This window comes from Callithrix jacchus, chromosome 22, assembly GCF_049354715.1.
Source record: "Callithrix jacchus isolate 240 chromosome 22, calJac240_pri, whole genome shotgun sequence".
In the NCBI taxonomy this organism is placed as follows: domain Eukaryota; kingdom Metazoa; phylum Chordata; class Mammalia; order Primates; family Cebidae; genus Callithrix; species Callithrix jacchus.
In genome coordinates, this window is record NC_133523.1 from 49091988 (window position 1) to 49106421 (window position 14434).

The 14434-nt window shown below is 49.8% G+C and overlaps 2 protein-coding genes across 16 annotated transcripts in view; both read right to left on the reverse strand.

The window, feature by feature from the left end:
* Positions 1–14434, reverse strand: part of LOC100405843 (zinc finger and SCAN domain-containing protein 5A-like) — a 128615-nt gene that overhangs the window by 96116 nt on the left and 18065 nt on the right. For 2 of the 5 annotated variants that reach the window (XM_035285276.3, XM_035285275.3), the window contains exons 1-2: positions 12670–12864; positions 11314–11415 (exon numbers count right to left, since the gene is read on the reverse strand). The gene's annotated coding sequence lies outside the window, so the exon portion shown is untranslated. Of the gene's footprint in view, positions 1–11313; positions 11416–12408; positions 12586–12669; positions 12865–13879; positions 14233–14434 lie in introns of those variants that run through there. The other 3 variants (XM_078361680.1, XM_078361681.1, XM_078361682.1) reach the window with 3 other exon arrangements.
* The window catches only part of LOC100402578 (zinc finger and SCAN domain-containing protein 5A), a 112217-nt gene that overhangs the window by 79718 nt on the left and 18065 nt on the right, over positions 1–14434 (reverse strand). For 2 of the 11 annotated variants that reach the window (XM_078361671.1, XM_078361669.1), the window contains exons 2-3: positions 13880–14232; positions 11314–11415 (exon numbers count right to left, since the gene is read on the reverse strand). The exons of 2 other annotated variants lie outside the window; for them this stretch is intronic. In XM_078361671.1, the coding sequence (XP_078217797.1) occupies positions 11314–11346 (33 nt within the window). In that variant the 5' untranslated portion in view covers positions 11347–11415; positions 13880–14232. Of the gene's footprint in view, positions 1–11313; positions 11416–12408; positions 12586–12669; positions 12865–13879; positions 14233–14434 lie in introns of those variants that run through there. 7 more of the 11 variants (XM_054250528.2, XM_054250527.2, XM_078361672.1 and 4 more) reach the window with 4 other exon arrangements.

Consider the following 14434-nt stretch of genomic DNA (forward strand, 5'->3'; position numbering starts at 1 on the left):
TAACCAAGAAGGGGGAAGCTGGCAATGGTGGTGGGTGTGGACCAAAATTCCAACTCAGGAGGCAGGCAGAGATGTGAGTTTGGAGATCAGAATGGAGACGCAGCAGTGGCAGGAAGCTCTAGGGCAGGGAGGGAAGGCAATCAGCACAACTCTTCTCCACGGTTCTCTTCAGTTAAGCCTCTCTCAGCCAGCACCCCATCCAGGAAACCACCCCCCAAGAGGAGGAACAGATGGAACTTCCTGAAATGCACCTATACAGTGATAACCTACCTCTTCGTGACCTACAACAAGGGGGACTGGGTAAGAAGCAGCCCGCACGGAGGGGAGGAGGGTGAAGAGAGGAAGGAGAGAGTAGGAGGAAAGAGGAGGGAAGAGGGGGCACAGAGGAAGGGACGGAGGGAGCCTCAGAGGTGCCAAGCAGGAAATGGTGGGAGAGCCCTTCTGTAAAACATCCCTCCTTCCTCTCTTCCTCCCTCCCTCCACTCCCATTTCATTCTTACTTCCTTCTTCCCTTTCTTCCTACCTCCCTCCCCTTCTTTCTTCCTTCCTTCCTCTCCTTTTTTCCTCCCTCCAGTTCTTTCTTCCTTCCCCTCTCTCTATTCTTTCCTCCTTCTCCCTTCATGCCTTTCTCCCTTTCTTCCTCCCTCTGCTTCCCCTCTCCCTTCTTCCTTCCCCATCATTCTTCCCTCCTGCCCTTCCCCTCTTCTTTCCTCCCTCCTTCCCTCCTCTCTCCTTCCTCCTTCTCTCTCCTTCTTCCCTCCCTTCCACCTCTAGACTAGGATAAAAGCTACTCCCTTCTGCACTAACACAGCCCCAGGGCTTCCTTTGAAATACAGACACTCATTCTGCCTCTCTCTCTGTCACTGTCTCTTGCCCTTTCTAAGGGATGTTCATAAGGACCAAGCCTTTCCCTGGTTGCTGGGGACTCCGATGGTTGAGCTCCCTCCGAGCAGGTCCTGATGTGGCAAGGGAGGCGGGCATCCACAGAGAGAACCAGATCGCTGAGTGGTAGCACTCGGTGAGCACGTGCCAGCACAGGACGCAGTGGCGCTTACTACAGCCTAGGGAAGCATGGGGTCATGGAAGGCTTTCTACAGGAGGTGACCCCTCCACTGTGGGTTAAGGACAGGACAGAATCAGCCAATTGAAGAGAAGCCGGGGAAGCCTTCCAGAGGCTTAAACCCCATGTGAGGACTCAGAGATGGGAAAATAAGGCAGGGTGCAAGAAACCAGGAGCCGGGCCGGCATGGTGGCTCTCGCCTGTGATCCCAGCATTCTGGGAGGCCAAGGCGGGCAGATCACTTGAGGCCAGGAGTTCGAGACCGGCCTGGCCAGCATGGTGAAACCCCATCTCTACTGAAAACACAAAAAGTAGCCAGGTGTAGTGGCAGGCGCCTGCAATTGCAGCTACTCGAGAGGCTGAGGCAGAAGAATTGTCTGAACCTGGGAGGTGGAGGGTGTAGTGAGCCAAGATCACACCAGTGCACTTCAGCCTGGGTGGCAGAGTGAGACCCTGTCTCAAAAAATTAAAGGAGAGAAAAGAAAGAAGAGAAAGGGAAAGGAAAGGAAAAAGGAAGGAAGGAAAGAAAGAGAAAAAGAAGGAAGGAAGGAAAGAAAGAAGCGACAAGTCATCATTCATTCATTCAGTTTTCAGATATTCATGGGCGTAGAGGACCCATCCTAGATGCTGGGGACTCAGAGGAGGACAGAGCCCATAAGGTCCTACAGTCCCCAGAGCTCACATGATTGACAGTGAGTGACAGCAGGACTGCAGAGAAACAAGCAGCCAGCTCCAGAAAACACGAGGAAAATCAGGGTGAGATCACAGAGTCAGCAGGGCCATGGGCCGCTTCCCCGGGCAGGTGGCGTCGGGACACGGAGATGACAGACTGGAAGGAGCCTGCCTTCAGAGTAGCTTGGGGGCAACCACCGTGAGCAGAGCAGGCCACGCAGCTGACCCCAGGAAAGGTACATGCTGAGTGCCTTCGAGGAACCAAAGGAAAATCTCTGGGACCTGAGAGGGGCGGGGGGCGTCCCGGTCATGCAAGGTTCTCACAGACCACACAAGAAGGAAGCGTGTGTTCTAAACTCGTGGACAGCCGTCAGTGAGATCCCTTCTGAGTTAGGAAAGCGTCCCTCTCCGTCCTGCCTGTGGAGATGAGAGCCACGCAGCAGTTCCACGAGCATTACTTATGCGCTGGGTGTGAGCAGTGAGGGAAACGGAGCGGCAGGGAGATGAGCCTGCGACAGTGACAGGCTGGTGGTTCTGAAACGGGGTGGCGTTGCCCCCCAGGGCACACTCAGCAGCGTCTGGACCACGTGATTGGTTGTGACAACTGGAAGAGGGAACCCCAGCAGCATCTAGAGGGTGGAGGCCAGGGATGCCACTCAACATCCTACCTGGCCCAGGACAGCTCGCCACGACAAAGAGAACCCAGGTCAACATGGTGGGAATCCGAGGCTGAGAAACCCCAGCTTAGGAGATTGTGCTGCTTCTGGGGAGGAGGAGAACTGGCTGGAAGATGGGGAAGAAGGTAGGAGTGGTGAGAGGCGGGGCTGAATAGAGCAGAAAGACCCCACAGGATGTCACAACCGCAGGGAAAGAGCAGAGGGGGAGGGCAGGAAAAAAGGGAGAGGGGGATGGGGAGAAAGGGAGGGAGGGAAGGAATTCACTCGCCTCACCCCCAACTGTTTCCTTCTCTGTTCCCGGTTCACTCTTTCCTCCCAAGTGTTACTGCCACTACTGTAACTTGGAACGGGACCTCAGGTATGTGATGGCAGGGAAGCGGGCTTTTCCCACCGCTGAGGTGGGGTGGGGGAATGCCTGGCATTTGAGGTGAGAAACACAGGTGGATTTGGAAGCCACAATCATAGAAACCCAGAAATGCATGACAAGTCCCAAGGCTGTCACCCTTAAATGTAAGCCACCGCCTGACATGCGCTGGAAAACACAGTGTGAATGACAGGGACATCTCGGGCAGGAGGAGCTCTTTATGAACCCGCTCTATCATTTTTCCGCAGGTCTCAGGGCTTGTGGCCAAACGCACGCATCATAAAAGGAACCATGAGGAACATCCGTTGCACTCACAATGCTGGGCAAGCATCACCACTGTCTGCAGAATCCTTCCACCATCCTGAAAGGAGACTCGGTACCAGTGACAGCGTCGCTCCCCCAGCTCCTGGCAACCACTAGTCTGCTCTCTGTCTCTGAGCACTTACCGGTTCTGGACACTTCCTACCCGTGGAATCGCACACTCTGTGGCCCTCTGTCTGGCTTCATTCATTTGGCACAGGATTTCCAAGGTTCACCGTGTTCTACGCTGTCCCAGTACTGTATTCATCTCCGCCGAAGACTCCACGGCATGGATACACCACATTCTGTTTCTCCATCATCAGCCGAAGTGCACCGGGTCGTTTCTACCTTTTGATTGTTGTGAGTAGTGGTGCTATGAGCATTTATAAACAAGTTTTGCTGGAATATTTTTTTTTTTTTTTTTGAGACGGAGTTTCGCTCTTGTTACCCAGGCTGGAGTGCAATGGCGCGATCTCAGCTCACCGCAACCTCCGCCTCCTGGGTTCAGGCAATTCTCCTGCCTCAGCCTCCCGAGTAGCTGGGATTATAGGCACGCGCCACCGTGCCCAGCTAATTTTTTTTTTTGTATTTTCAGTAGAGACGGGGTTTCAACATGTTGGCCAGGATGGTCTCGATCTCTTGACTTGGTGATCCACCCACCTCAGTCTTCCAAAGTGCTGGGATCACAGCTGTGAGCCACCACTCCCGGCTGGAATATCTGTTTTAAAAACTTTTGGGGTATATACCTAGGAGTGGAATTACTGGGTCATATGATGATTCTGCGTTTACATCTACTCATTGATGTGTCCTGGATGCGGTGGTGAACAGGGCAGACAAGATTCCTGTGCTCACAGGAAAACAATCAGATGATTACAGGTGATGCTTAGAGCTACAGAGGAAAAGCGCAGCATATTACGAAAAAGAAAACTGCCGGGCGCGGTGGCTCCACCTGTAATCCCAGCACTTTGGGAGGCCGAGGCGGGTGGATCACGAGGTCAACAGATCGAGACCAACCTGGTCAACATGGTGAAACACCATCTCTACTAAAAATACAAAAAATTAGCTGGGCATGGTGGCGCACGCCTGTAATCCAGCTACTCAGGAGGCTGAGGCGGGAGAATTGCCTGAACCCAGGAGGCGGAGGTTGCGGTGAGCCGAGATTGCGCCACTGCACTCCTGCCTGGGTAACAAGAGCGAAACTCCGTCTTAAAAAAAAAAAAAAAGAAAGAAAACTGAAGAACCTGACCCTGGATAGTTGGGTGATGAAGGAAAGGCTCTTTGGGAAAGTGACATTGAATTAAAGGCCTGTAGAATGAGAGGTTGTTAGCCAGACAGAAAACACGTGAAACAGACTCCACGTGAAGGAACTAGCTTGTGAAAAGGCCCTGGGGTGGAGAGTGGCCCAGATGTGCCTGGAGTCAGAAAGAAAAATGGGGGCAGAAGAAGGGGAGGGAGTGGGAGAGCACTGTGGGAGGAGGGTGGGTGGCATGTTCAGCAGACCACCTCAGGCCTACAAGATTAGAGCAAGCATTTAGACCTGATCCTAAGAGTCATGGGAAGCCACAGAAAGGCTGTTGGAGGGAAAGGGACATGTCTCAGTGACGTGAAGTGCAGAGGCCAGGTGAGAGGCTATTCAGTTTCCGTGAGATGATGGTAGCCTGGTCCAGGCTAGGGTCCGGGGCACGGAGAGAAAGTACTAAAGACAGACGGGAGATTTCTCTTCCCTTGACAGCTACAAAGAGCCTCTCCTACGCTGCCTGCCTTTCATCCTCTCCGTGGTATCCCCAGTGCTCTCTTTACATTAAAAAATGTAAATTATATCACGTGAGGCAGTGGCGTGATATAATATACCTCCACCCCCGCTACAGTCCAGCTTAAATCCAGCAGTGAAAGCTCATCAACCGCTTACCAGTGTCTTTTACACTTTTAAAAAAAGTAAATCCAAAACACGTTTCTACTGAAATCTTACACGGAATCCCAATCTATAAAAAATTCAAAGTTGCTTTTCATTACCAGAAACAGTTTTCATAAGGTTAACTATGTGACATTTACTTATTACGAAGTCAGGTGATAAGATTTGCAAGCACAGGGTACAGAAGGCCTTTGCGGTCTTTTTTCTTTTTTTTTTTTGATACGGAGTTTCGCTCTTGTTACCCAGGCTGGAGTGCAATGGCGCGATCTCGGCTCACCGCAACCTCCGCCTCCTGGGTTCAGGCAATTCTCCTGCCTCAGCCTCCCGAGTAGCTGGGATTACAGGCATGCGCCACCAGGCCCGGCTAATTTTTGTATTTTTAGTAGAGACGGGGTTTCACCATGTTGACCAGGATGGTCTCGATCTCTTGACCTCGTGATCCACCAGCCTCGGCCTCCCAAAGTGCTGGGATCACAGGCTTGAGCCACCGCGCCTGGCCTTTTTTTTTTTAACCTCCTAACTATTCTCATATGCTGAGGCCTTTGCAGTCTTGCGCTTCTCTGTATTATCCCATATCTTTCAGTATTTCCTTTCAGTTGTTCACATGGAGAAAAAATCTTAGGCGACAGCAATAAGTCACTCAAATGCTAACAGTTACCCAAGTCTGCCTTGTAAACTCTGCATGCCCTTCAGTTAATCAAAAATTTTTCCCCAAGGTCTATATGTAAAGCATGCAACAGGCTGGTGTGGCCCTCCAGTGAATACAAATTTTAGTCCGTGCGCTGTATTTTAGGTACACATCCATTTTAAGAAACAGTTTCATTTTTGAAATGAAACTCAAAGCAAACCCTTGTGGAATTCCTAAAACATCCCGAGTTCTCAGGGAACGTGGCAGGAAGCCTCTGCCCCATTGACCAAGTGCAGCTTCCTGGCATGGTACCCAAGGGTTCTCAGACTCAGACTTTCCTGCTTCTCTAACATTTTCTCCACTTCCGTCTGTCCCACATTCCATCCCCTGTACATAATAAACTTCTTTTTTTTGAGACAGAGTTTCGTTCTTGTTGCCCAGGCTCTCGGCTCAGTGCAACCTTGGCCTCCCAGGTTCAAGCGATTCTCCTGCCTCAGCCTCCCAAGGAGCTGGGACTACAGGTGTGCGCCACCGTGCCCGGCTAATTTTTGTATTTTTAGCGGAGACGCGGTTTCACCATGTTGGCCAGGCTGGTTTTGAACACCTGGTCCTGAGGTGATCCATCTGCCTCGGCCTCTCAAAGTGCTGGGAGTCCGGACATGAGCCGCCATACCCACCTTGTATTAAACCACTTCGGATTCCCCTGAAAAGACCACATTTTCTCCCCACTCCATGTGCCACTACACACACTGACCCCTTGATCTGCGTCTAAGTAGAAAATCCTCTCGATTCACCTAAGCAATGCTTTCATTCAGCAATCCTTCAGATTTCACGGAGGAGCACCGCTGAGGGAAATGAATGGTGTTAACTGGTTTTTCAGGCTCTCTTTAACCATAAAGTACCAGTGAAACCATACAGTTATTTTCATGTAACGGTGTGCCTCCAACCCATTAGCCAAGAGGTTGGCAAATGTTCCCTGTGAAGGGCCAAATAGTTAAGTGCTGACCTTTCAGGGCCTACAGAGTCTGTTTCAACTATTCTGCTCTGCTGTTGGAGGTCAAAGCAGTCACAGAGAATACACCAACGGCTGTGACTGTGCCCAGCGACCGGTGCTTGGCTACAAAACACGGTACGATCATACAATGGATTATTATTCAGCCCTGAAGAAGGAATGAGGTCCCCGCATGTGCAAAACATGGCTGAACCTTGAAAACATTGTGCCGAATAAAACAAGCAGATGCAAAAGACCACACAGTATATGATAACATGTACGTTACGGATACAGATTTGGAGAAGGTCAATGAGGAGTTTCCGGGGGCTGAGGGGAAGAAGGATAAGGGGAGTGACTGCTTAATAGATTTCTTTTTTGGGTTGATGAAAATGTTCCACTCTTAGAGGTGACAAAGGCACAACATCTATTTGTGCATAGAGTTAGTAAAAGCCACGAAATTGTGTACTTTCAAAATGGTCAGAATGGTGGATTTTATGTTGCAGGCATTTTACCTCAATTACAAAAACAAACTTTATTGAAAGGGATGCAGCTGCCGTTGGCCCCGTGGAACACAGTTTGAGGGCCTCTGGGAGCAAGAAACACCCCCGATCCATCCCTGGAACTCCAGCCCCCATTAGCAAACTTTAAGGTTCTCTTCCTGCAGCCCTGCAGTGACTCCAGGGCACCAGGTTGAGGGTGCAGCGCAGGCAGGCCTGGTCCTGTGGGGCTGGCCCTTTAGCGGGAGGTGGGGCAGCAGCACGAGCTCCAGCCGGGCACTGGGATGGTGAGGAACAGGAGGGGGCGGTTCCTTCCGCTGGCTGGTCTCTAAAAGAGCCCTGCTCTGAGGAGGAGACATTTGCCCTGGTGACTGGGCTAAGCTAGGGTCCATGAGATCTGAGGGAAGCGTGTTCCAGCTGCTGGAACAGCCTGGTGGGTGTAGGGACAAAGTGGGTGGAACCTAGTGATGGGGGAGAGCGGACTAGGCTGATGGAGGGAGGAGGTGGGCTTCAGGCGGGTCACAAAGATTCCCGTAGGGGTGGATGGAGAGGGCACCAGGCAAGGAGTTTGAGAATGCATGATGAAAGTCTGCACAGATTTCTCTCTCTTTTCTGTCCTTTCTTAGGGATGATCCCTGCTGTTCTTTCTCGTGAGCCTGCTACTTCAGCTCAGCCCTCACAAGGCCTCCATCTCCCAGGCATTCTCGCCTCTGAAGAAAGCTCTCTGTGTGGAGGGTAATGAATTGGGTCCTTTAAGGAATGGCACGTGGGTGCCCAGAGGCATGGCCGGAAGGTGTCTGTGGGAGCCGTGCCTTGGGAGGATGCACCCAGAGCGGCTGAGACAGCATCTGCAGGGGTTTCTCCTAAAATCTCTCCTCCAGGTCATTCTCAAACTTTCCCCACTACTTCCATAATAAAACACATACTTGTGGAAAGGGCTGAAAAGGCTTGGTTATTCCATTCGACCAACACTGAGAATTAACAGGTATGCTGGTGGTTTACCAAGAATCATAAACAGCACCAGCTAACTGTGTACTTTACAGGTGAAGACACCACAGTTCAGAGGGACTGATGGCTCGCCCAACATCACACTAAGCTACAGAGCTGAGAGTTGACCCAGTTTGACTCATTCCAAATTCCGTATCCCTTTGTGTCAAGATGTGGGACTCCCCCATCGAGGAAATACAGATGTGTGGATGTGGCTGCTCCAGGAGACAGCCGTGTCCAGCTCTCCAGCCTGCATGTTTCTGGCCTATTCTGGAGGAGGTTCCATGTCCTGGTCGAGAGCTTGGTCCCTGGAGACAGGTCTCTTGGGTTTGAATCCGAGCTCCGCCCCTTGCTGGATATGCAGCCTTGGGGAGGTTATCGTCTCTCAATGCCTTATTTTACCATCTGTAAAATGGGGACAGTAACCGCAGGGTAGAAGTCCTCTTATCATCATGATCAGAACCAACATTGGTTGGTTCCAAAAGGTAATTAAAAATACTTTCACCGGCCAGGTGTGGTGGCTCACGCCTGCAATCCCAGCACCTTGGGAGGCGGAGGCGGCTGGAGCACAAGGTCAAGAGATTGAGACCATCCTGGTCAATATGGTGGAACCCCGTCTCTACTAAAAATACAAAAAATTAGCTGGGCACGGTGGCGCGTGCCAGCTACTCGGGAGGCTGAGGCAGGAGAATTGCCTGAACCCAGGAGGCGGAGGTTGCGGCGAGCCGAGATCGCACCATTGCACTCCAGCCTGGGTAACGAGAGCGAAATTCCGTCTCAAAAAAAAAAAAAAAACTTTCACCATTTTGTTTTAAAATGTAAAATTGTACACTCATTTGCCAATCTTTGATATAACGCCAGGGTTTGTTGTTGTACCTGTCTATGGACCTACAGTTTCCAGTTTGCCCCTTAAAAGGTCAGCAGAGACACAGGCACGCTTCCAAATCTATTTAAGCAACATCCTCACTACTTTAAGAAAAAAGAACAAGACTATCCCGGTAGCCATCTTGCCCATTCCAACTTCACACATCTTTTGTTGTTGCTGTCATTAGCAATCAGCCTTTTTCACATCTTTCCCACTGAATTATTGTTTTGATGGAAAATATTCTTTGCCTACGTACTCATATTTTCCTCATTTATGTTAAATGCAATTGCATTACATAATTGAAATAAAATCCATTAGAATGAGAAGGTTTAGAATAAATACAACCAGCTCTTGGTAATCACACAACTGAAGCTACAGAGAAGAATGAAGGCATATTACAAAACACAAAGCACTGGGCTGGCGCGGCGGCTCAAGCCTGTAATACCAGCAGTTTGGGAGGCCGAGGCAGGTGGATCATGAGATCAAGAGATCGAGACCATCCTGGTCAACATGGTGAAACCCCGTCTCTATTAAAAATACAAAAAATTAGCTGGGCATGGTGGCACGTGCCTGTAATCCCAGCTACTCAGGAGGCTGAGGCAGGAGAATTGCCTGAACCCAGGAGGCGGAGGTTGTGGTGAGCCGAGATCGTGCCGTTGCACCCTAGCCTGGGTAACAAGAGTGAAACTCTGTCTCAAAAAAGAAAGAAAGCACTGTACTAGCCAAGGACGTTCGGTGAGCCTGTAGCATCAGTTGGTAGATTGCATAGAGGGATGGAATCTTCTTTTACCCCAGGGATCATTCAAAAGTGGAGTTTAAGAAACAGTCTACTGAGCTTGCCTCATAAAGTTTAAATGAGATAATTATTTTTTTTTACATTTTTAAGTTCCAGGGTTCATGTGCAGGCCGTGCAGTTTTGTTACATAGTAAATACGTGCCATGGTGGTTTGCTGCCCCTGTCTATCCATCACGGAGGTATTCAGCCCAGCATGCATTAGCTATTTTTCCCAGTGCTCTCCCTCCCCACAACCCCACACCCCAACAGGCCCCAGTGTGTGTTGTTTCCCTCTCTCTGTCCATGTGTTCTAAATGAGATAATATTTCTAAAACACACTGCCTGGCATGTATTTCTCAATTAATGTATTGCTACTATTTAGGGCAGTGTCACCCGATAGGAACCTGTGAGCCGTATTTATATATTTCACACTTCCTGCTAGCCCAGAAGCCGGTAAAAATCAGTTTGAACAACAGGCACGATTTAATTCAATCTACCCAAGATACATTGTAACAAGTAACCGATACAAACAATGGTTAATGAGATCGGTCCTGTCCTTCTTTTCCTATTATGTCTTTGAAATCCACTGTGTATTTTTCACTTACAGCACATCTCAATTTGAATGCTAAAACTGAGCTGCAGTTACATTTTCTAACATTTCTAGTGAAAAAGGAGATTCACTTATCCCGGTTTTTCCAAACATGGGTTAAAGATTGTCTAATAATTGAACGGAGTATCAGTTTAAAATTTTTAATTAAAATTTAAAAAAAATTTTTTTAAGTCAGTCCTTCCCCATAACCCGAGTCTAGTCATGAGCAAGCATCAGACAATTCCAAACGGAGACATGTTTCACAGAACACCCGGTCGGTACTCCTCAAAACCGTCAAGGTCATCAAAAACAAGGAAAGTCAGAGACACTGTTGCGGATCAGAGGAGGGCAGGAAGACATGGCAACTCAACGTCATGTGCTGTCCCACATGTGACCCCAGAACAGGAAGAGGACTTTAGAGGAAACACTGGGGAAGTGCCAATAAAGTCTGCAGTTAACAGTACTGTAGCAATGTTACAGTTTTGACACATCTACTAGGATTACATAAGACGTTAACAGTAGAGGGAGCAGCGGGGAAGGGATACATGAGAACGCTCTGTACTATATCATTGCAACTTCTTTACTTGTGTCTCCGTGTCCTCCTCTGTTAAATGGGGATGCACACTGTACCTATTTCATACGGTCATTGTGGGAATTATAGACAGTGTTTCCACAGCAATCCTGCAACCATAGCTCAGGCACTGCCAGCACACCAGGCCTGCTAGCACCAGTGACTGTTATGATCTTTCATTTGAAACATTCTGACTGAGTTGATATGGCTGTGTTTGCATAACAGCTCATAGGAAGCTCTTGTCTTTTCTTATAGCGATTCGTGTGCAAACGATCCTTTAAAGTGTAATAAACTGCTAAAAGCCACGGAAACCACCCAGTAAGTTGATGACAGACAGATGTAAGATGTATTAGACTGTTTTCATACTGCTGATACAACATACCCAAGACTGGGCAATTTACAAAAGAAAGGTTTAATGGACTTACAGTTTCACGTGGCTGGGGAGGCCTCACAATCATGGCAGAAGGTCAAAGGCACGTCTCACATGGCGGCAGACAAGAGAAGAGAGCTTGTGCAGTGAACCTCCCCTTTATAAAAAACCATCAGATCTCGTGAGACTTATTCACTATCACAAGAACAGCATGGGAAAGACCTGCCCCCATGATTCAATTACCTCCCACGGGTCCCTCCCAAATGTGGGAATTCAAGATAAGATTTGGGTGGGGACACAGCCAAACCATATCAGAAAAGAATGCCAATCCCTCCTCCATAGATAACTTAGGCAAAAATGATATATTTTATTTTGGTGGAACCCAGTATTAACTAATTTTTAAACTAGCTTTATAAATTCATTTATCATTATAAGGTTTTATATGCTAACCAGATGATCACATGCCCACGTGCTTGATGTTAGTTTTTTTGTAACTTCTCCTGCATACCATTAATGGCCTTTGTACATTTAATCATCCCTTCCCTTTGATGGTGGGGATGCTTTTAAATTTGATTTAAAATGAAATTAATGTGTCAGATCGTGTCATCCACATGAGATTTCAACCAGCTGGTGAGAGTTTACTGGGTGACCAAGTTATAAGAAGGCATAGAAGAGTGTTCAGGAAAACCGTTAGAGCAGTTCTCAATAAGCTGACTTCAGCCCCAGCGGACATTCGGCAATGTCTGGAGACACTTTTGGTTGTCACAACCAGGGAGCTGGAGGCTGGAGAGGATTTTTCCTGGCATCCAGTGGGTGGAGGTCAGGGAAGATCCTCGGCATCCTACAACGCACAGGGCAGCCAGCCCCCCCACAACAAAGCAGTGTCAGCCCCCAGTGTTAATAACCCTGGTATTGAGAAACTCCTAAGGTCTGAGGCCATTCAGCTGTCGAGCTCGCCGCTGTATCCTTGGCCACGAAGCTGTAATCAAGGACCAAGCGAACTGCGGGAGGAAGGGTTGCTCCTGAGAGCAAACAGTGACCTAGTTAACCTGGCGACAGGCGTGAAAGAAAGTCTGGGTTTCCAACCAAAAATCGGGAAGGAAGGGGAAAAGAGTGAATCAATTCTTGCGAAAAGTCTCTGCGCACTTACTAGAAAGCACGCCGCCAGAAATCGGGCAGGTCGCCCGCACGCGTATTATTATTTAAATAAAGCTGCCCCATCCGCACAAACAACCCGGAAGGTCACGGGAACTCCTCCAAGCCCACCCGGGAGCTCGGTCCTCCCACGGATCTCCCCTCCTCCCGCCTCCTCGCCCCAGGCGCATGCGCACTCCCTGTCCCCAACCCACCCCAGCCCGGCCTCCTCCAATGACGTCACCATAGAGGGCGGAAGGGAAGCGAAAGTCGTTACCATGGTGACCGCGACACAATCAGAAACGTCTACTAGTGACGGTCAAGCGCCCTACAACCGGTCCCAAGGCCGCAAACGAGTCAGTCATCGTGGTAGGACCTGGAGAGCGGGGCCGGGGAGAGCGGGACGCCTGGATCAGGGACTTCTCGCATTCACATTGGCTGCCAGGAGGCCTCGGCGACCACTTCCGGATCCGGGGCGGGAGTCGCAGCTCCCAGCCCTTGCTCAGTCGGCTGAAGCAGAACTCCCAGAAGCCTCTGCGGCCGCCTTCCTTCTCCTCCCTTCCTGCTTTCCCCACAAATAACAGCGGGTGAAAGCATCTAACCAGTGTTTCCAACCCGCCAAATCATCACTGGTTTAGGCATTTGTATTCCAAGTTTCTTTTTACTCAAACGTGCTCCTCCTGTTGCTCTACACCTTTGAGACTACAATACCCAGAAGTCTCTGGAAGTCGCCGAGTCCTCCACTTTGAACGTTCTTTTGGAGCCAGCGAGACACCGGAAGTCTGGGAATAAGGCGGGGCCAGGCAAAAAGCAGGATTCCGATTGGTGGAGATGCCATAAGGCCAGGACAGAGTTGCACACGCGCATTGCGGCGGCTCGGTCCTCATTCTGCGTCTGTCAAGTCCAGGGTCCAGGGTGCTTCCGTCACCCGGCCGGTGCCGCAAGTCGCCTGCGGAGAAGTTGGGGCTGCTCGCGCGAGGCGCTCTGGGTCTCATTTCCGAGACCGAAAATGCTGGCTCCAAAGTGGTGGCCCGGGACATGAGGGCAACTCCCAGTTTCTACCCTGTTTCTGAATGGGCCAGTCTCCATGGTAACGGCCCCTCCCACTTCCCCTGTGACTTCACAGCCGCCCATGGGAGGGGAGGAAGCGGAGTTGAAGGGGCTGTGGGTTCTGAGTCAAGCTATGTCTTTGAGGCCACCTATCCAGTACCACTCGTTCCGGAGAGGGTGAGCCCGTGACTTTTCACCCTCTCTGGGCCTCGGTTTCCCTTTTTGTGAAATAGTGTCTGGAACCCCTCCTCTGCTTCCTTACTATTAGGGCCTCAGGCGAGAGAGAGAGAGACACCGTGCCTCAGTTTCCCCATAGGTAAAGTGAGGATGATGTTAGAATTTGATGTTAAAATATAGGGGTTGTTGTGAGAATTAAGGGACCCTCAGAGCAATAGCCGGCACACAGTGTCAGCATCTTTGATGATCACCATTCTTACCTTTTCTCTGGAGATTTGGACAAGTTACCGCCGTCACTTCCTCCAGGGTCTTGGTGCGTTGATCTGCAAGTTTTGTATGTATTGGATTTTATGACCACTAAGCTTTCTTCTGAGCACACAAGACCAATGGTTTTGTTCTCTCTGAGAAATGCTACAAGGGCTTGGTATTAAGACACTGGAATTCCGGAAACCTGTCCCTGTCGCACCAGTTGCTGTGTGACTCCGTCAATCGTCGTTCTTTACTGAGCCCTGAGATTCCGTAAGTGAAAATTGATAGGGATGAACTTCTAGTCCAGGCACTGCCACTTTGCTTCGGGACCTGGGGCAAGCTCTGTGGCCCAGCATGGCACCATCTGTAATGCAACGAAGGGTGCACAATCGAACTTTGAGGTTGATTTCGGTGCTAAAATCCCAGTCAGTTCTAGTGTCTTCACAGAACCTTTTTTTTTTTTTGAGACAGAGTTTCGCTCTTGTTACCCAGGCTGGAGTGCAATGGCGCGATCTCAGCTCACTGCAGCCTCCGCCTCCTGAGTTCAGGCAATTCTCCTGCCTCAG